This window comes from Scyliorhinus torazame, chromosome 13 (assembly GCF_047496885.1).
Source record: "Scyliorhinus torazame isolate Kashiwa2021f chromosome 13, sScyTor2.1, whole genome shotgun sequence".
NCBI classification, from domain to species: domain Eukaryota; kingdom Metazoa; phylum Chordata; class Chondrichthyes; order Carcharhiniformes; family Scyliorhinidae; genus Scyliorhinus; species Scyliorhinus torazame.
Genome location: NC_092719.1, coordinates 153,451,856 through 153,473,762, shown reverse-complemented (window position 1 = coordinate 153,473,762; position 21,907 = coordinate 153,451,856). Strand labels below are relative to the sequence as shown.

At 50.1% G+C, this 21,907-nt stretch overlaps 1 protein-coding gene across 2 annotated transcripts in view; it reads right to left on the bottom strand.

Annotated features, from left to right (window-relative positions):
* Nucleotides 1-8,973, bottom strand: part of suclg2 (succinate-CoA ligase GDP-forming subunit beta) — a 571,906-nt gene extending 562,933 nt beyond the window's left edge. The window contains exon 1 of one of the 2 annotated variants that reach the window (XM_072472300.1): nucleotides 8,815-8,973. In XM_072472300.1, the coding sequence (XP_072328401.1) occupies nucleotides 8,815-8,892 (78 nt within the window). In that variant the 5' untranslated portion in view covers nucleotides 8,893-8,973. The remainder of the gene's footprint in view (nucleotides 1-8,814) is intronic. The other variant, XM_072472298.1, reaches the window with a different exon arrangement.
* Nucleotides 8,974-21,907: the final 12,934 nt, after the last annotated feature.

Below are 21,907 nucleotides of genomic sequence, written 5' to 3'. Positions count from 1 at the left end.
CTTGGCAGCTAATGGATGGCTTGTGAACTGTCATATAAATAAGCAAATACAAAAGACAGTTTGCACAAACAACATAGATACAAACCAACTGATAATCTATTTTTGTCAATATTAAATGAAGGAAGAATGTTGGTCAGGAAGACATCCCACCCTTCTTCAGATAATGGAATGAGATATTTTATATTCATCAAGTTGGGAAGGCAGCAAGGGGATCATGCACGAATGTCAAGTTTCAGCAGCCGGCCAACTAAACAGTGTCATAATGTTTCAATATTTATTGGAGGGATTTAAACCCCTTTTTCAAAAGTATGTATTGAATGTCAAAGAAAAAAAGGGGTGGCATTAGGAGGGTCATCTCGCATCAAAAGTGAAAATGTTATTTGCAGACCATCCCTTCACTTCTGTCACATTATGGAGAGCCTTCCAAACTTGAATGGGAGTTAGATCCTTGATTAATTTTGCACACAGCTTGAAAGCAAGCTCCATTCTTCAAACTGACCAGCTGGTTGGACTAACTGCTTAAAGGCTTCAGACTTTGACATCAAACGCCACAGTCCAACCCAGAAGTATCATTCGTCTCTCCACCTTGGCTTCTAAATCAGGCCATGGGGGTCGGTTAGCTCATTTGGTTGGACAGCTGGTTCATGATGTGGAGTGATGCCAACAGCGTGGGTTCAATTCCCATACCAGCTGAGGTGATCCATGAAGGCCCCCCATTCTTAACCTTGCCCCTCACCTGAGGTGTGGTGATCCTCAGGTTAACTCACCACCAATCAGCTCTCTCAAAAAAGGAAAGCACAGCTCATGGTCCTCTGTAACTATGGTGATTTTCATTTCAATCCAGGCCAAGCTGATAGGAGGCAAATCTCCTCCGATATGCTAGTTTTCAAAACCTTACATTAGAATTATAGAATTTACAGTGCAGAAGGAGGCTATTCGGCCCATCAAGTACACACCGGCCCTTGGAAAGAGCACCTACCTAAGCCCATACCTCCACCCTATCCCCACACCTCCACCCTATCCCCCTAACCCCACCTAACCTTTTTTGGACACCAAGGGAAATTTAGCATAGCCAATCCACCTAACTTGCACATCTTTGGAATGTGGGAGGAAACCGGAGCACCCGGAGGAAACCCACGGAAACACGGGGAGAATGTGCAGGCTCCGCACAGACAGTGACCCAAGCCGAGAATAAAACCTGGGGCCCTGGAGCTGTGAAGCAACTGTGCTACCATGCTGCCCTGTAGATAATGCGACTAACTGTGAATTCATACCTCAAAACGTGAAGTGGAATAATTTGCAAGTGCATTAAAAAAAAAAATGCTCTTTTGAGGCAGGGTAATATACAGAGGTTTTTACTCAGTATTGACATTCTCACTTTAACCCTAAGAAAAAAAATCATGTCAAAGGTTTGATCTTCTGTGGGGTTTTTTAGTAGTTATTTAACCAAAGGAGAAATTCTTAGATGATGTTTCAATACAATGCATCTAACAGAACTGAGGCGAACATAGGAGCAGGGTCAACGATTCAATATGATTATGGCAGCTGATCATCCATTTCAATGTCTTTATTTCCACGCTCTGAGTAAAAAGTTTTTCCCTCATCTTGGTCCGAAGTGGCTTCTCCTTTATTTTGAAATCATACCTCCTGATTCTAGGCTCCCCATTCAGGGGAAACATCTTACTTGCATCTTACATCTTACCCTATCTATCTCTTTTAGTATGAAGTCTTACAACACCAGGTTAAAGTCCAACAGGTTTGTTTCGATGTCACTAGCTTTCGGAGCACTGCTCCTTCCTCAGGTGAATGAAGAGGTATGTTCCAGAAACATATATATAGACAAATTCAAAGATGCCAGACAATGCTTAGAATGCGAGCATTAGCAGGTGATTAAATCTTTACAGATCCAGAGATGGGGTAACCCCAGGTTAAAGAGGTGTAAATTGTCTCAAGCCAGGACAGTTGGTAGGATTTCGCAGGCCAGATGGTGGGGGATGAATGTAATGCGACATGAATCCCAGGTCCCGGTTGAGGCCGCACTCATGTGTGCGGAACTTGGCTATAAGTTTCTGCTCGGCGATTCTGCGTTGTCACGCGTCCTGAAGGCCGCCTTGGAGAACGCGTACCCGAAGATCAGAGGCTGAATGCCCTTGACTGCTGAAGTGTTCCCCGACTGGAAGGGAACATTCCTGCCTGGTGATTGTCGCGCGATGTCCGTTCATTCGTTGTCGCAGCATCTGCATGGTCTCGCCAATGTACCACGCTTCGGGACATCCTTTCCTGCAGCGTATGAGGTAGACAACGTTGGCCTATACTTAGCTTTGGAACTGGCCCACCAGGTCAGGGGAACAAATGGCCTTTCATTCGATTCCGAGTCTGCAGGCTTCAAAGCTGGTATAGACTGGTAGCTAGGAGCGCCTATCTCGTAGCGTGCGTTGACTGGAGAATTACTTGGTTGGTGCAGCTGCTAGGCAGGTCACGGTCAAGGGTTGTTTCGGGCTGCTGAGAGACCCTGCCAAGAAGGACGAATTGAACTTGGGGACTCTATTTTATCGTCCCCAGGGGCTTTGCGCCCTTTTGGGCGGACCCCGTACCTGGTTCCAAGCGATTGGACTAAGTTCTGATCACTTGGATCGATTTCTCCAATACTGGAGCTGTTCCCTGATCGCTGGGCGGTTCCTAAGTGTCCGTTGGCCTTCCTTTGTCTTGGCTCCTGCTGGCGCCGGGGAGTCTGGCTTGGTCTTGTTTATCTTAACTGTTTCGAATTGTTCCAGGGGATCGCTCATCAATATGTAGATGGTTGTTAGTTTCAGTGCTGTCTGGGTTCCTGCAAGTTCTGATATACAGGAAACTTTGCACCCGCTTGTTTTTCCTGCATTTTTCTGAATTTCCCTGCATTCTTAGTGGATCTCCATTTTAAAGTCGGGAAGTGGCCAACCCAGGTGGCTACAACACAAGGAGTCTTTAAAGGACTCCTGACAGATTAAGTGAGTGAGCAATGTGGCAGAGCATAATGTTAAGAAATGTGAATGTTATTTACTTTGGTTCGATGAAAAATATGTTGATTAACTATTATAGATTGGTGTTCAGAGGGATTTGGGTTTCCTCGTATATGAAATATAAAGGTATCATGCAGGTACAACAAGCAATTAGGAAAACAAATGTTATGTTGGCCTTTGTTACAACAGGTTTGGTGCATAATAGTAAGGAAGTTTGTTGCATTCACACAGAGCTATGGTAAAACCATATCTGGAGAACAGTTTTGATCTCCATATCTAACTTGCCTATATACTTAAGATTGGAGTCAAATGTGGATGCCAAGTTATTGGCCTTGAGTATTGAGGACCATGTGCCAGGGGTAATAGGGGAGGACCAGACCGGGTTCATTAAGGGGAGGCATCTGGTGGCTGTCAGGAGATTGCCCAACGTGATAATGATGCACCCGAGGGATGAGAGGTGGAGGTGGTGGTCGCCATGGACGCGGAGAAGATCTTCGATCGGGTGGAGAGGGACTATTTGTGAGAGTTCCTGGGGTGGTTTGAGTTTGGGCAGGGTTTTGAAGATTGGATCTGGCTGCTGCATCAGACACCGGTGGCGAGTGTGCGGACAAACTAGGGGAACTCGGACTATTTTAAGCTGCTCCGGGGGATGAGGCAGGGATGTCCACTCTCCCCACTGCTTTTTGCCCTGGCTATAGAGCCGCTGGCGATCGCGTTGAGAGCGTCGGGGGACTGGCAGGGGATAGTACGCGGGGGGGGGGGGTGGATCACAGGGTCTCGCTTTACGCAGATGATCTGTTACTGTACATTTCGGACCCGTTGGACGGTGTTGGGGGAATTATGGGGATCCTAGTGGAATTTGGTTGGTTTTCGGGATACAAATTGAACATGGGTAAAAGTGTGGTCTTTCCGATTGAGGCAAGGGGGCAGGAGAAGAGATTGGTGGAGATGCCGTTCAAGATGTTGGGGGGGGGGGGGGGGGGGGGGGGAAGAGAGAGCTTTTGGTACTTGGGCATTCAGGTGGCGTGTGGGTGGGAGCAGCTGGATAAGTTAAATCTGGTGAGGTTTGTGTAGCAGATGAGGGGGGGGGGGTTCTTTACAAGGTGGGATGCGCTCCTGCGGTCATTGGCGGAGAGGGTTCTGACATTAAAGATGACGGTCCTCCCGAGGTTCTTGTTTGTTTTTCAGAGCCTCCCAATCTTCATTCCCAAGGTGTTTTTCAGGAAAGTGATCTCAGGGTTTGTGTGGGCGGGTAAAACCCCACAGGTGAAGAAGGTGCTGCTGCAGCGGGGTCGAGGGGGGGGGGGGGGGGGGGGGGGGGGGGGGGGCTCTCCCAAACTTCATAAATTACTACTGGCCAGCGAATATAGCGTTGGTTAGGAAATTGGTAGTGGGGGAGGGGTTGGTGGGGGAGTAGATGAAGGCAGTCTCATGTAAGGATGGAGGCAGCCTCATGAAAGGATATGAGTTTAGGGGCACTGCTAACGGTGCCTTTGCCGTTTTCGCTGACCAGGTACTCTACAAGGCCGGTAGTGGTGGCAGCTCTGAGGGTGTGGGGACAGTTGCGGCTGCACATGGGGCTGGAGGGGGCATCGTTGTGGGCACCGATATGTGGCAACCACTGGTTTGCTCTGGGGGGGGGAGGGGTGCTGGACGGGGGGTTTCGGAAGTGGCAGCGGGCAGGGAGTCGAGCGGTTTGGGGATCTGTTTGTCGATGGGGACATTGCGTGTTTGGAAGAATTGGTGGAGGAGTTTGAGCTGCCTGGTGGGAATGGGTTTCGCAACTTGCAGATGTGGAACTTTGTGTGGGGGCAGGTATCGATTTTCCCACACCTACCGCTCCAGGGGTGACAGGATAGGTGGTGTTGAAAGCTGGAGTGGGGCAAGAGAAGGTATCATAAGAACATAAGAACTAGGAGCAGGAGTAGGCCATCAAGCCCCTCGAACCTGCTCCGCCATTCAATGAGATCATGGCTGATCTTTTTTGGACTCAGCTCCACTTTCCGGCCCGAACACCATAAGCCTTAATCCCTTTATTCTTCAGAAAACTGTCTACCTTTATCTTAAAAACATTTAATGAAGGAGCCTCAACTGCATCATTGGGCAAGGAATTCCATAGATTCACAACCCTTTGGGTGAAGAAGGTCCTCCTAAACTCAGTCCTAAATCCACTTCCCCTTATTTTGAGGCTATGCCCCCTAGTTCTGCTTTCACCCGCCAGTGGAAACAAACTGCCCACATCTATCCTATCTATTCCCTTCATAATTTTAGACGTTTCTATAAGATCCCCCCGCATCCTTCTAAATTCCAACGAGTACAGTCCCAGTCTACTCCACCTCTCCTCATAATCCAACCCTTTCAGCTCTGGGATTAACCTAGTGAATCTTCTCTGCACAGCCTCCAGCGCCAGTACATCCTTTCTCAGGTAAGGAGACCAAAACTGAACACAATACTCCAGGTGTGGCCTCACTAATGTCTTATACAATTGCAGCATAACCTCCCTAGTCTGAAACTCCATCACTCTAGCAATGAAGGACAAAATTCCATTTGCCTTCTTAATCATCTGTTGCACCTGTAAACCAACTTTTTGTGACTCATGCACTAGCACACCCAGGTCTCTCTGCACAGCGGCATGTTTTAGTATTTTATAATTTAAATAATAATCCCTTTTGCTATTATTCCTACAAAATGGATAACCTCACATTTGTCAACATTGTATTCCATCTGCCAGACCCTAGCCCATTCACTTAGCCTATCCAAATCCCTCTGCAGACTTCCGGTATCCTCTGCACTTTTTGCTTTACCACTCATCTTAGTGTCATCTGCAAACTTGGACACATTGCACTTGGTCCCCAACTCCAAATCATCTATTGTGATCAATTGTGGGTCCAACACTGAACGCTGTGTGACACCACTAGCTACTGATTGCCAACCAGAGAAACACCCATTAATCCCCACTCTTTGCATTCCATTAATTAACCAATCCTCTATCCATGCTACTACTTTACCCTTAATACCATGCATCTTTATCTTATGCAGCAATCTTTTGTGTGACACCTTGTCAAAAGATTTCTGGAAATCCAGATATACCACATGCATTGGCTCCCCGTTATCTACCGCACTGGTAATGCCCTCAAAAAATTCCACTAAATTAGTTAGGCATGACCTGCCCTATATGAACCTATGCTGCGCCTGCCCAATGGGACAATTTCCATCCAGATGCCTCGCTATTTCTTCCTTGATGATAGATTCCAGCATCTTCCCTACTACAGAAGTCAAGCTAACTGGCCTATAATTACCCGCTTTCTGCCTACCTCCTTTTTTAAACAGTGGTGTCACGTTTGCTAATTTCCAATCCGCCGGGACCACCCCAGAGTCTAGTGAATTTTGGTAAATTATCACTAGTGCATTTGCAATTCCCCTAGCCATCTCTTTTAGCACTCTGGGATGCAGTCCATCAGGGCCAGGAGACTTGTCTACCTTTAGTCCCACTAGCTTGCCCATCACTACTTCCTTAGTGATAACAATCATCTCAAGGTCCTCAGCTGTCATAGCCTCATTTCAATCAGTCACTGGCATGTTATTTGTGTCTTCCACTGTGAAGACCGACCCAAAAAATCTGTTCAGTTCTTCAGCCATTTCCTCATCTCCCATTATTAAATCTCCCTTCTCATCCGCTAAAGGACCAATCTTTACCTTAGCCACTCTTTTTTGTTTTATATATTTGTAGAAACTTTTACTGTCTGTTTTTATATTCTGAGCAAGTTTACTCTCATAATCTATCTTACTCTTCTTTATAGCTTTTTTAGTAGCTTTCTGTTGCCCTGTAAAGATTTCCCAGTCCTCTGGTCTCCCACTTATCTTTGCCACTTTGTATGCTTAATTATCATAAATCTATAGAGTTTATGGATTGAGAAGGAATCCCGATAGGGGTGGTGAAGCAGAAGTGGGAGAAAGAGTTGGGTGGGGAGTCGGAGGCTGGGTTATGGGAGGATGCCCTGAGGCGAGTCAATGCATCCTCGACATGTGCCCGATACAATTTAAGGTGGTCCACAAGGACATATGTCCGTGGCCCTAACGAGCAGGTTCTTTCAAGGGGTGGATAGGTGTAGACGGTGTGCGGGTTGGCCTGCAAATCATGTCCATATGTTTTGAGCATATCCGAAGCTCAGGGAATTCTGGCAGGGATTTGCTAACATCATGTCGGCGGTACTGAAGGTAAGGATGGTTCCGAGTCCAGAGGTGGAGATTTTTGGTGTGTTAGAAGACCCGAGAGGCCGATGTCCTGGCCTTTGCCTCCCTAGTAGCCCGGAGGCAGATCTTGTTAACACAAAGGGACCCAGAACACCCGAAGCCGGGGGTGTGGGTTAGTGGCATGGCTGGGTTTCTGAGGCTTGAGAAGGTCAAGTTCGCCCTGAGGGGATCGATGGCCGGGTCTGCCCCGGAGGTGGCAGCCGTTTATCGACTTCTTTGAGAAATTTAAGCTGTCAGCAGGGGGGGGGGGATTAAAAAGGGGAGACATGGGGAGTTGGGTAAGGTGGGGAAGGGTGGTGGGGAATTGGGGTTGGGGAATTGTTTATGTAAACCATGTTAGCTGGGGTTTTTTGTTTCTTTGGTGTGTGATTGCTTATTCTGTTAAAATTTATAATATAAATATCTCAATAAAATATTTTTCAAAAACAAAAAGAGTGGGGTCAACAAAGGTGCACTAGATTGATCCCGAGGATGAAAAGATGAGTATAACTAGCCTATATCTTCTGGGGTTTGGAAGAATGAGAGTTATGTTATTAAAATAGGATTCTGATTGGGCTTCATAGAGTGGATGTTGAGAGGTCGTTTCCCCTGGTTGGAGAATCCAAGTAGTCTCAAGATAAGGGGGTTGAGCAATCAAGACTGAGATCAGAAAAAAACATCTTCAGAGTGTTGATAGCCTTTGGAAAGCTCTCGCCCAGAGTTGTGGATGCTCGGTTGGTATATTCTCGATCTTAAGGCTTTAAGAGAATCAACGGAGAAGGGAGAAGGCTGGAATGTGAAGCTGAGGTCAAAGGATCAGCCATGACCATACTGAATGGTGTTAGCAACTATCCTAACATCCTGTAAATTTCCGTATTGTCAAAGATTTTGCATAGGTCTGGCCTTTTACCAGTGCATTAAAAGTGGTATCTAAATTCTGGCTAAAGGTCACAACTTCTGAAATCCAACTCCTCAATCTCTGAAAGTTTCATGATGGCTACTGGTCAGAAACCAATGCCCCAAAAGTTACTGACCTTCACCCCCCATCATCTGTGCTGGAGAGTTAGGGGGGGGGGGCAATGCTGAAGGAAAAGGTCAGACAAAGGTTTCAAATTGAGCAACAAACACCAGGAAAAATGTAAAAGTCTGAAACCACTCTGCACAAACCAAATATTCTGTCGGAGCTTGGGAAACGAGAAGCGAAATGTGTCACAAATAAAACTCAATATTCGGATACTATTCATTTCAACAAACTAAAACACTTTCCTAAAGAGGCGTCTCTTAAAATATTAAACAAGTTCCGAGAAGGCACGACCACACTTTACTCTCTTTGGAAAGATCTTTTGAAACAATGTCACGGATTACGGGAGTCAGGATCTCTGGGGGTCGCAGGAAGTTGTTCTTTGAGGTTATTAATCTTTACAACAGACAAGTGGCTGGAATCAGTAACTAGGGGAGGACAGGGTCAAAAATGACCACAATCTGTGTGACAGCCCGGCCCGGCCGCCACACGTGCGGTCCCCACACACCCCCCCCATTCCCAGAAACAAACCCCCCCCCCTCTCCCTGCCACTGAACCCACCTGGCGGGGGCACAGAGCCGGCCGCCCGGCCCCTGTCCTCAGCGCTCTCGTTGCCCGCAGTGTCACCGAAGCCGCCATGTTGCCGGGTGACTAGTCAGAGGGGAGGTGGCGAGGGGAGGAGGAGCATGGCGGAGAGGGGGCGGGGCGGAGAGGGAGGGACATGGCGAGGCTGGGGGAAGGGGCAGAGGAGGAGGAGCATGGCGGAGAGGGGAGGGGCTATGGCCAGGCTGGGGCAGGAGAGGGTGAAATGTGGAGGGGCACAGGGACAGGGAGGGGCTTGAGCAGGGGGGGGGGGGAGTGGCAAAGGGCCATGGGGGAGTGGCAGAGTGTAGGGGGAGTGGCAGAGTGTAGGGGTGGGGCAGAGGGAAAGGTGGAATGGCTAGGGGGAGAAGGGGGCCGAGAGGGTGGGGCAGGGGGGGGGGGCCGAGAGGGTGGGGCAGGGGGGGGGGGGGCCGAGAGGGTGGGGCAGGGGGGGGGCCGAGAGGGTGGGGCAGGGGGGGGGCCGAGAGGGTGGGGCAGGGGGGGGGGGCCGAGAGGGTGGGGCAGGGGGGGGGGCCAAGAGGGTGGGGCAGGGGGGGGGGCCGAGAGGGTGGGGCAGGGGGGGGGGCCGAGAGGGTGGGGCAGGGGGGGGGGCCGAGAGGGTGGGGCGGGGGGGGGGCCGAGAGGGTGGGGCAGGGGGGGGGCCGAGAGGGTGGGGCAGGGGGGGGGGCCGAGAGGGTGGGGCAGGGGGGGGGGCCGAGAGGGTGGGGCAGGGGGGGGGGCCGAGAGGGTGGGGCAGGGGGGGGGGCCGAGAGGGTGGGGCAGGGGGGGGGGCCGAGAGGGTGGGGCAGGGGGGGGGGCCGAGAGGGTGGGGCAGGGGGGGGGGCCGAGAGGGTGGGGCAGGGGGGGGGGCCGAGAGGGTGGGGCAGGGGGGGGGGCCGAGAGGGTGGGGCAGGGGGGGGGGCCGAGAGGGTGGGGCAGGGGGGGGGGCCGAGAGGGTGGGGCAGGGGGGGGGGCCGAGAGGGTGGGGCAGGGGGGGGGGCCGAGAGGGTGGGGCAGGGGGGGGGCCGAGAGGGTGGGGCAGGGGGGGGGCCGAGAGGGTGGGGCAGGGGGGGGCCGAGAGGGTGGGGCAGGGGGGGGGGCCGAGAGGGTGGGGCAGGGGGGGGGGCCGAGAGGGTGGGGCAGGGGGGGGGGGCCGAGAGGGTGGGGCAGGGGGGGGGGCCGAGAGGGTGGGGCAGGGGGGGGGGCCGAGAGGGTGGGGCAGGGGGGGGGGCCGAGAGGGTGGGGCAGGGGGGGGCCGAGAGGGGGGGCCGAGAGGGGGGGGCAGGGGGGGCCGAGAGGGGGGGGCAGGGGGGGCCGAGAGGGTGGGGCAGGGGGGGCCGAGAGGGTGGGGCAGGGGGGGGGGCCGAGAGGGTGGGGCAGGGGGGGGCCGAGAGGGTGGGGCAGGGGGGCAGGCGGGGGGCCGAGAGGGGGGGGGCCGAGAGGGGGGGCCGGGAGGGTGGGTTGGGGCGGGGGGGGGGGCCGAGAGGGTGGGCCGAGAGGGTGGGGCGGGGGCCGAGAGGGTGGGGCGGGGGCCGAGAGGGTGGGGCGGGGGGGGGGCCGAGAGGGTGGGGCGGGGGGGGCCGAGAGGGTGGGGCGGGGGGGGCCGAGAGGGTGGGGCGGGGGGGGCCGAGAGGGTGGGGCGGGGGAGGCCGAGAGGGTGGGGCGGGGGGGGCCGAGAGGGTGGGGCGGGGGGGGCCGAGAGGGTGGGGCGGGGGGGGGCCGAGAGGGTGGGGCGGGGGGGGGGGCCGAGAGGGTGGGGCAGGGGGGGGGCCGAGAGGGTGAGGGGGGGGCCGAGAGGGGGGGGCAGGGGGGGGGCGAGAGGGTGGGGCGGGGGGGGGCCGAGAGGGTGGGGCAGGGGGGGGCCGAGAGGGTGGGGCAGGGGGGGGCCGAGAGGGTGGGGCAGGGCGGGGGGGCCGAGAGGGCGGGGCAGGGGGGCGAGAGGGCAGGGCAGGGGGGGGCGAGAGGGCAGGGCAGGGGGGGGCGAGAGGGCGGGGCAGGGGGGCGAGAGGGCGGGGCAGGGGGCCGAGAGGGCGGGGCGGGACGGGGGGCCGAGAGGGCGGGGCAGGGTTTAACTGGTAATTGTAAGCTATAGTTATGTGATGTTACGGTAGTTCATAACTTAATATAAACTAAACCCGGGGCAGGGGGCACAGTGGTTAACACTGCTGCCTCAAGGACCCGGGTCCAATCCCAGCCCCGGGTCACTGTCCGTTTGAAGTTTGCACATTCTGTCTGCGTCTGCGTGGTTCTCACCCTCACAACCCAAACATGTGAAGGGTAGGTGGATCGGCCACGATAAATTGTCCCTGAATTGGAAAAAGAATACATTTATTTTTAAAAATAATAAAGTTTGTTTTAATACATCATATTCCTATTTGTGCATGGAATCACTCTTGGCGCAAATTATCCTTTCCTCACAGTTACACAAATTTTAAAAGAAGTTTCCGGTATCCTCGCTAATGTTGGGATCTGGTCCAGGATTGTAATAGTGAGCATTGCCCAGTGTGGGGAGTGAGAACGGTCCATAGTTCCATTCAAGCAGGGGGGTTTCAGGAAGTCTCAGAACACACATCTGCCCGTGCATCTCAAGGTCTGGTGGCCAAAAGAGGTGAACATTCTCTAGCCTCTCGGGGGTAATCTAATTTGGAGACATCACGGTATGACACCGATGGACGAAGGTTGAGTACCAATGGACCAGTGCACATAGCTGTGGGAGAAACATAGCCACAAGAACCAGGAGAGAGCAGTCAATGGTGGTGAGGTGTCTAACCTGGCAATCTTCACCAGCCATGTGCTGGGAGCTCAAGTCCAAGGGTGGAGGGACGTCACCAGGTCTCTGGGAGGTTGGCGTCTCAGAGGAAGGCAAGAGCCCAGTGGACTGAATCGTAACAGAATGAGGGTGAAAATGATGTATGCAAGTCTCATCCCTCAAAATATTCAGTGATGCGCGAGTCACTGAGACACTTCAATGCTACTGAGACCAATCACACTGGACAGCATTTCTTGAAAATTTACTCTGTGTGATATAAGTAATACTTCTGTCCGCTAGTTGTCATCCCACACTGGAGCCAAGCAAGAGGCTGACTACCCTCCTTTGACGTCGAAGCAGGATATCTCACAAGGTGCGCCTGGGACTGTAAAATTCTGCCCTATGGACCCAGTGGTTACAGGCTTGCATGAATGCAAGGACCTGTTCTTGGCCACAATTCATGATATTGTCAAGACAATGACGATTACAAGGAGCATCTTTGGAAGCACCGTGCTTACACTGGGAGATAATCACCTAACTGTGCATCACAGATGATCAGCCAACAAGCTGAACCGAATATGTATGCCCATTCCAAACGTGCCCATTCTTTGTACTGAGGAACCACAGCAGACATGTGCAGACAAACCTCCCCAGCCATCACTCATCGACACTCTTAGGAATACGTGATACAAACAAAATGGGAAGATAAAAGATGCACATGACTGGTATGCAGGGAATGAATTACCCAACCTGAGCATTGGACAGAAAGTTTGAGTATAACACCCACCTGATGACACCTGGAACTCAGCAGAAATTGTCAACATATGCCCAGAGCCAAGATCTTATCAAGTATGAATACCAAATGACATGACAGTGCAACAAAACAGAAGTCAAAACAGAACGTACAACCAGACACACCGAGTAGTGCTACTGCGTACAGAACATAGTCTAAGACACAATGCCGACACATCACCGCTAACCAGCATTCTGAAAATGTACAGCAGCCTCCAGCAAAGGGCAAACTACAGATATGGTTCAGAGACTCGTAAATATGTTGCTTTGTAGAATGGTCTATTCAGGCATAATGTTTTTTTCTTTTGCTGTCATGTAAATAGTTTGATTCTCTCAAAGTAAACTTCCAGAGAAAAGGAGGCTTTATGAGGAAACTTTATCTTTAAACTGTTGTCAATCACTGCCACCTCAGCAAAATGTGATGTCATAGTCCCACAATTTATACTCAGTCCACAGCAACAAGAATAGGAGTCAGAGGTACCACATACAGTCTCCTAATTAATGCCATCTGTATATAGTCCTATCTTCAAATAAAGAACACACCATTATTGTTTAGCCAATTTTTATCCTGTGATTGGTACATTTGCACAAAGAACAAGAATGTAACAGAGTCCATTCAGGAATTTAAAGCACCCTTTCACTGGTCAGGGACAGCACTGTAGTAAGCTATAGCATCACTGGGCTGGGTATGAACAGGACATCCTTATACTGGAACCAGAAATATATGGAGCAGACCATTATGATTACTAGCATTAAAGCGAGACCTCTCGAAGGGTCTTACTCCAAAGGGAGAGGCAGTCAGCGGAGAGGGGGTTGGCATTACCCTATTTTTATGTATTATTACTGGGTGGAAAACATTGAGAAAGTGTGAGGATGGATTAAGGATCTGGGGGTCAGTTTGGGGACGGAGAGGGAGTTTCTTGTATAGGTTTGAATTTGAGGATTGTTACTGCTCCTCTTCCGTTCTCTCCGGCCAGGTTCTCTTTGAGTCCAGTGGTAATAGCCTCTCTGAGAATATGGAATAAATTAAGACAGCACTTTAAATTACAGTCTATTTCGCTACTGGCGCTGATCTGTGGGAACCATAGTTTCTTTTTGGCTGGGCTGGATTGCCGTGTAAGATCTGGGAGAGGGCTGAGAGGTTTAGAGATTTGTTCATGGAGGGTAGGTTTGCTGGACTGGAGGAGTTGGTGGAGAAGTTCCAAACCCCAGGAGGGATTATTTTTAGGTATTTTCAGGTAAGGAACTTTGTGTGAAAGGAATTCTCTTTGTTTCCTCGGTTGCCAGTGCCTTCACCGATGGATAGGGTGCTGTCTCTAGACGAGATAGGGGAAGGGAAGATATATATATATAGACAGAGGATGGCGATGGAGAAGGCTTTGTTGGGAGAAGTAAAGGGGAAATGGGAAGAAGAGTTGGGTTTGGCTTCGGAGGGGGCGGTGGTATGGATTGTGGTTCTGCATCGGGTCAATTTTACCTCCTCATGTGCAAGGCTGTTTGATTCTGTTTAAAGTGATACAGACTTGATCAGGGCATGGATGAGTGGGTTCTTTATGAGTGCAGAGGATGTGAGACTTGTTCAAGTCAGCCAGCTAACCACTCGCGTATGTTTTGGTCTTGCCCTAAGTTGGTTAAGTTCTGGGCTTCCTTCTTCGAAACAATGACAGAGATTGCCAATGGTGGCAATCTTTGGAGTGTCGGATAAGCTGGGGTTGTACGAGAGGAAGAGGGCCGATGTCTTGGCCTTCGCCTCTCTAATAGCCCGAGGTGGGTCTTGCTTGGATGGAGGCATAGGCGCTCCCTAAGGCTTCAAAATGGTTGGGAGATTTGTCAGAATTCCTGCATTTTGAAAAGATAAAGTATGTCGTAAGGGGATCGGAGAAGGGGTTTTACTGTAGGTGGCTGCCATTCATCACATTCTTAAGGAGCTGGTTGTCATAAACAACTCGGGGGATAAATAAGGGATAGGGGCTGGGTTGTGGGATATTTTTATGAAAATTGTACAAATTTGTTTGACCATTTTGTATGTTATTATTGAAAGTTTCTGAATAAAGATTTTTTTAAAGCGAGACCTCAGTTACTGCTGCAACAGACATCAGGACACAGATAATTTCTGCAGTCTTCACTTCTGTGTTACACGTAGCACAAAGGGTTAACAGATGGGCTATGCTGTGGATCATAATGTACCATTGTAATCAATCAGCCATGTGTTAGACTCTGAACCAAGATGTTGGAATTATTTTTTAATAAGTATTTTTATTGAATTTTACATTTGTACACTGTACAGGAGATGATTGAAACGGTTCTTATTTACAATTTACATACTTTTCCCTTTTTGGCACCCACTCTCCCCCTTCCTCTTTCCTGCTATTTTCGGGCCCTGTCTTAGGTTTTTTCTCCACCAGAGATGGATTATTTATCGCTCAATTTGCTCTGATTATTAATCGCTCATTTTGCTCTTATGGCTTTGTGAGGGGAACCCTCTGGCCCCCACGTTGGTTTCTCCCTGGGTACCTTCCTGGCGTTTCCTTGGGTCTCTTCCCCCATTGCCCCCCGCCCTTATTCCTGTCTGCTTTATGTGGCCCTGGTGGTTCTCATACATCCCCCCCGCCCCTCCCTTTCTATTGCTTATTGGCTTCAAATAGGTCTTGGAACAGACTGATGAATTGCCCCCATGCTTTGTCGAAGCCATCATCCGACCCTCAGACAATGTATTTGATCTTCTCCAGGTGGAGAAATTCCGACATGTCTGCCAGCCAGTCTGCAGCTGAGGATGGTGCTGCTAATCGCCAGTCGAGCAGGATTCTTCAATGGACAATAAGGAAGCAAATGCAAGGGCGTGCCCTCTGCCCGATATGAAGTTCTGGCTGGTCTGATATCCCGAAGACTGCCATTCTCGGGGATGGCTCCACCATCACCTCCACAACCTTGGACTTCACCTCAAAGAAGGCTGTTCAGAACCCAACAAGCCTGGGGCATGCCCAGAACATGTGGGCTTGGTTGGCCGAACCGCCCTGCACCGTTCACACTTGTCCTCCACCTCCGGGAAGAACCTGCTCATTCGGATTCTGGTCAGGTGTGCTCTGTGCATCACTTTAAACTGCATGAGGCTTAGCCTTGCACAGGAAGAGGTGAAGTTGGCCCTGCTTAGTGCTTCGCTCTAGAGTCCCCACCCTACTTCCGTCCTTCTTCACCATCTAGTGGTGCTCTCGCCTTTTCTAAAATGCGGCTGTATATGTCCCCACAGTTTCCTTTTTTCCATACTGTTCGAGTCCAATAGCTCGTCCAACATTTTGTCTCTGGGGCTCTAGTGTACCTTGTCATCTCCTTGTGGAGAAGGTTTTTGACTTGTAAATGTCGGATTTCCTGTCTGTCAGCAGTTCCAGTCTCTGCGCCAGCTCTTCTAAGGTCACAACTTTGTCCCCTGTGTAGAAGTCCCCAATTGCTAGCGTCCCCCCGTCCTGTCTTCACCTCTTAAAGGTGGTGTCTAGCATGATTGGTGGGAACCTGTGATGTTGCAGATGGGGACACCTCAATTAAGCCGAAGTGTTGTCTCATCTGGTTCCAGGTTCATAGCGTTGCTACCCCACTGGGCTGGATATGTGTTTTGCCAACGGGGATGGGAGCGCTGTCGTGGCGTGGGCGCGGAGGGTCGTTCCCACGCAGGAGGGCTCCTCCAACCTTACCTGTTCCGTATTTGGTTCCCTTACCCATTCCCTCACCCTCTCAGCTGTGGCTGCCCAGTGATAGTATTGCAAGTTCGGGAGGGCCAGGCCGTCCATGTTTCTTCTTCTTCTCCTCTGCAGTGTTGTCTTAGGGATTCTTGGATTCCACTCCGTCCCCCCCCCCCCCCCCCCCCACCCCCTCCCCACCAACTCACCATGATCATTTCATCTATTCTTTGGAAAAAGGCCTTGGGGATGAAGATTGGTATGCATCTAAACAGGAAGAGGAACATTGGTAGTACGTTCATCTTAATCATTTGCACCCTCCCTGCCAGGGAAAGCGGGAGTGCATCCCATCTCTGTAGGTCCTGTTTAACTTCCTTCGCCAGACTGGTCAGAATCCACTTGTCAATTCGTGCCCAGTCATGAGCTATCTGGATCCCCAGGTAACGGAATTTGTTTTGGGCTATTTTAAATGGGAGACCTTCTAGCTCTGTTCCTCCCCCATTCGGGTTCAGCGGAAAAACCTCACTTTTGCCTAAGTTGAGTTTGTAGCCCTTTTCCTGGGCTATTTCCCTCGTGGCTGACTGCTTTGGCTATTTCCCTCGTGGCTGACTGCTTTCTCAGCTGGTGTGCCAACAGGTGACTAGCCTTGGCTCCGTGTTCATAAAAGGTCCCCATGGCTGGCGGAGTTGGTGCACTGCCTTCGTGGTGGATAGCAGGTTAAAGTCCATTTGTAGTGTTTTCCTCTCCACCAGAAGCTCTACGGTGGGGGCCTCGGAGTATCTTCGGTCGACCTCCAGGATAGAGTCGATCAAATGCTGCCTAGTCACCTGTCTTTAGTGCCTTATCGGCTATAATCTGTCCCCTAATCACAGCCTTCAGTGCCTCCCAGAATGGAAGGTGAGCCTTCCCCATTCTGGTTGTTAGTAATGTACTCGCCTATGGCCTGTGATATTTTCTGGCAGAAGACCTTGTCGGCCAAGAGATCCGTGTCCAACCTCCATGTGAGACATTGGGCACGGCCCGTCTCCAACCTCACATCCATGTAGTGAGGCAGTGTGGTCGGAGATGACTATCGCAGAGTATTCCGCTCTGACTATTTCTGGAAGCACCGATTTCCCCACTGCAAAGAAGTCAATACGGGTATATGCCTTGTGTACTGGTGAGAAGAATGAGAATTCCTACTCACCTTGGTGCAAGATCTACTTCCTCCATCTGTTCCATAAACATTCCCAGTTTCCTAGCCGTGCCTGTCTTTTTCCCCGTTCTGGGGTTTGATCGGTCCACCAATGGGTCCTGCACGCAGTTAAACCCCCCCCCCCCCACACAACCATGATCAGTCGTTGTGTGTCGATGTCGGGGAGTTATGACATGGTCTTCTTTATTGGGCGCACACACGTTTGCCAGAACTGCCGGTGCCCTGTCCACCGCTGACCATGATGTGCCGTCCGCCTTGGTCCGTAACCGTCTTTGTCGCCATAAACAACGTCTTCTTGCTCATCAAAATAGCTACACCCCCTAGCCCTCGTCCCATTGCAGGAATGGTAGGTCTGTCACACCCAGCCCTACCTTACTCGTAGTCAGCCCTTCTCCCTCAGGTGCGTCTCTTGGAGGAAGACTATGTCGGCTTTCAAACCTTTCAGGTGGGCGAAGACTCTGGTTCTTTTCACTGGGCCGTTAAGTCCCCTGACATTCCAGGTGAAAATCCTGGTGGGGGACTTTTGTCCCCCCTTCCTGCAGGATCAGTCAAACTTACTTGGCAGACGCGCCCCTGCACTCCGGGGTTTCCCTTTGTTAGCGGGCCGACTAAAATGGCCATGGTCACCTTTCTCACCATGAAGCCGCGCCCCTGCACTCTGGGGTGTCACTTTGTCCGGGGGCACTCAACATGGCCGCCAATTGTGTATAAGCCACGTCGGTTCGCCCCTGCACTCCGGGTTTTCCCTTTGTTTATGGACCATCCAAAGTGGCTGCTTACGGTGCCATCTTGTTCTCTCAACCTGAACCTTACCTGCTGAAGCCAATCTGAAACCCTTTCCTTCCTTAATGTGTTCCCCTTCTGGTTCCCCTTCCCCACTCTGTTCCCTTTTGTACCCCCCTCTTCCCCATGTCCCCCCCTCCCTATATCCCCCTTACTTTCCCCATCCCTGCCCCAGTGGTTTCCCCCTCCTCCCCTGCTAGACGCTTCCTCCCTGTCAGGAGGTGTGCCATGGCCCCCATGCTTCCTAGCTCTAGTGTTCCCCGCTAGTGGGGTGACTTCCTCCTAGGGCTGATCTTACCCCTTTTCTATGCCCGACCAATAGCTGTTCCCTCTGTCCCTTCACCTTCTCCTGCACTCCGCTGCCCTCGCCCTTTCCTGTTATCTGGTGTTTTTGCTCAAAGCGAGGCATTACTGTCCCGTGCAAACATTGTTCAAATCCATCAGTATAGTTTCTCCTTTTTTTCTCTGCTTCATCCTCAACGCTGCCTTGTCTGCCCCTTGTCCAGGCCATTCGTCCGCACAAACTAATCTCCATCTGCCGGGCTGTTAAAATAGTGTTCCTTGTTTTGGAATGTAACCCAGGGCCTGGCTGGGAATAGAATTACAAATTTTACTCCACTTTTGTACAGGGCTGATTTTGTTTGGTTGAACTTGCCCCTGCGCTTTGCCAGGTATGCCCCAATGCCCTGGAACACTCGTATTTTATGCCCTTCCCAACTGCTCACCTTTGTCTGTCTTGCCCGCAGGATTTTCTCTCGATATTGGTATCTGTAGTTTGTTGAGCGCAGTAGTTTGCACTGTTGCTTCACAGCGCCAGGTTCAAATCCCGGTTTGGTTCACTGTCTTTGCGGAGTCTGCACGTTCTCCATATCTGCGTGGGTTTCCTCCGGGTGCTCCGATTTCCTCCCACAAGTCCGAAAGACGTGCTGTTAGGTAATTTGGACATTCTGATTTTTCACTCTGTGTACTCGAACAGGTGCCAGGATATGGCGACTAGGGGCTTTTCATAGTAACTTCATTGCAGTGTTAATGTAAGCCTACTTGTGACAATAAAGATGTTTATTATTATTATCGCCCTTGGCTGCTCACTATCCTTGGACTTCGGTCGGAGTGATCTGTGTGCCCTGTCGATCTCCGGCGGCTTGGGGAAGCTGTCACTCCCGACTAAGTTGCCCACATCTGGGTCACATCGTCTGTCGGGTCCCTGCCTTCCATCCCACCTGACAGGCCTACGATCCGGATATTTTGACGCTGAGACCGATTCTCCTGATCCTCAACTTTCTCCTTCAGGCTCCCTTGGGTCGCCACCGACCTTTTTATTTTGGCCTCCAGAGCAACAATCCTGTCCCTCCGGTCCATTGATGTCTTTTCAAGCTCTAGGATTGTCTTGCCCTGAGCTTCCAGTTTCTTCCCCATTCCGTTGATCGCCACCTGCATGGCGACCAACGCCTTCCGTCAATGCCACCTTGACCGCTTTGGAGGCAGTCAAACGGGTGTGGAAAATGTTTCAAAAGTGTCTTCAGTTCGTGGTTTCTTCGATTAACCAATGGGTGGGATTTTCCAGTCAGTCCCATCAACATGGGATCTCTAATTTAATCGCTTCTCTCATTAGTGCCAATTGCTTTGTCAGGAATATCTTCCATCCATCTCCAGGCCAGTGGGGGGGATAGTGAGGCCATTGTTCGGTTGTCCGTCTCTCTCAATTCAGGGTGGCTGGGGACCCCTTGCCTCGTGGATCCGCCAACTCGCTCACCCGCTGCTCTTGACCCTTTGTTCTGCTTCTACCGTCTATTTGGCCTCTTGAGCTCCCATTCATTGGCAAACTGCATCTTTCCATTCCCTTTCTTGTTTGTGGGTAAAATAAATCAGAATGTTCGGGCTAAATTCATTCAAAAGTGTCTATTTGATTGTGTTCTGGGGGAGAGCCACCTGATGTGCGACTGCCCAGCATATCCCTGTCACCGGAAGTGTTGGAATGATTTCTGAGTACTATATGCTTACTCTGTAACCTTTTTAGAATTGTACTAATAAAGAAGTGTGAAGTAAATGCCAGATTATATATATACAGTATGTCTAAGAAATAATTACCGTGCCAGGAGTCCAAGACAGAAGGACCCAATCTCAGAGAATGGTGGCAGCAGTGGAGACATCGATATAATAGACATTGGGCGGGATTTTCCACACATTTCCCCCCCCCCCCCCCCGGGTGTGTTTTGCAGCAGTGGAGGTGGCCCACCATTGGCCAGCAGCGGGACCTTCCAGTCCTGCCACTGTCAATGCGATTTATCTTTGTTTGCACCTTCCGCCGCCCGGGGAACCTGTCATGGCGAGTTGATGTTGGTGGGACTGGCTGGAAAATCCCACCCATTGGTTTATCAAAGAAACCACAAACTGAAGACACTTTTGAAACCTTTTCCACACCTGTTTGACTGCCTCCAAATCCTGCAAAGAGAGTTAGGGAAGGTTATTTTCTCTGGCATCAGATGGCCTCAGATCTTCACCAGAAAGAGTCAAAGCTTCAATTTAACTCCTTTCTATATGCAGTAGGTGCAGTAACAGATGGTGTTTTCCTCAGGCAGTGTGTGCAAGATTCCACTGCAGATTTTTATTCCATTATTGAAGCCTTTGACATCTATTTTAACCTCAACCAAAATTTATAATTGAATGAGCATGTATTAATCAGCAATCACCATGCTCTGAGGAATCGATTGAACTATTTCTAACTGATCCATATCGTCTAGATAATTGATGGATCTCTGTGTCTATTCGGAACCCTGGATATCCGTTATCCCTTCTTAGTTCCCAAATAACAGAGGTGAAGTCTGTGCTTTTTGGCAAAGTTCAGTTGAACTTTATTTGTCAGCTTGTGCCACTGGCAAACTTTATTTGTCAATTCAAGATTAGGTCAGATTGATTGTCTTTAGCGAATACAGTAGTTGAGTTTTAATTCAATTACAGATCGTGGTAATTCTTCAAATCATAATGCACAGTATAAAATGACTGAGTGATTTAAACAAAAGAAAGATGGTGATTTAGCAAAAGCAAGCAAAGATTTCAGAACAAGATAGATTGATTCCGGAATGAATTTTTCCATTCCGACAAGTGATTCTTAAGGAGATTATTATCTTAAGGTCTCACCTTCTTTATAGCTGTGATTGGCTTTAACTAATTTATAATTAATTCAATTCGGCCAAACTGCCTGTCATTCAATTTAAGAGAGATATGTATTTAAAGATATTGGTGTAATATTGGTGTGAATTTCCCATTCCATCGCTTGAGAAAAACACATTCTTCGCTCGGACTTATCAACCTAGACTGGTTGTTACCATAGAAATGGAACTGCCCGTTCTTTCACACAATGGGGCCTTTCAACCAGCTGACGTCACTGATCTTATAATCTTAAGCAAGTCTCAAGCAACTTGCAAAATGTTCCCAGCTATTCGGCTTCCCTTACTCTCATGGTTAATATGATTATGGTTAATAATTCTTAATGAGTTCTCACTTAAACCTTTTACCTATATCATCTATAGCTAACTAGAAAGCCAATTTCTATCAGTCCCTCCTTTGATTCTTCTAACGATTAATAAGATGAATCAAAATAACAAATAGAAATTAAGGAAGAAATGTGACAGGAGAGAAGTAAGCGTGGAGAGGAACTCATTCACATTGTCTTTGATGGTTGAGAACAGCTTTCAACAATGGAGCGGGCAAAGCTTTGCAACCGTTACAAGCATTCTGGAAGAATTTTATTCAAAAAGGTGATTATGTAGTACAATAACAAATCAGAATTAATTGAAGTTGATTGTATGATTCAGTAATAATTGGTTAATAATGCAATAATAATGCAGTAATAACAGTTCAATAGGAACCTTGTTCAATGTC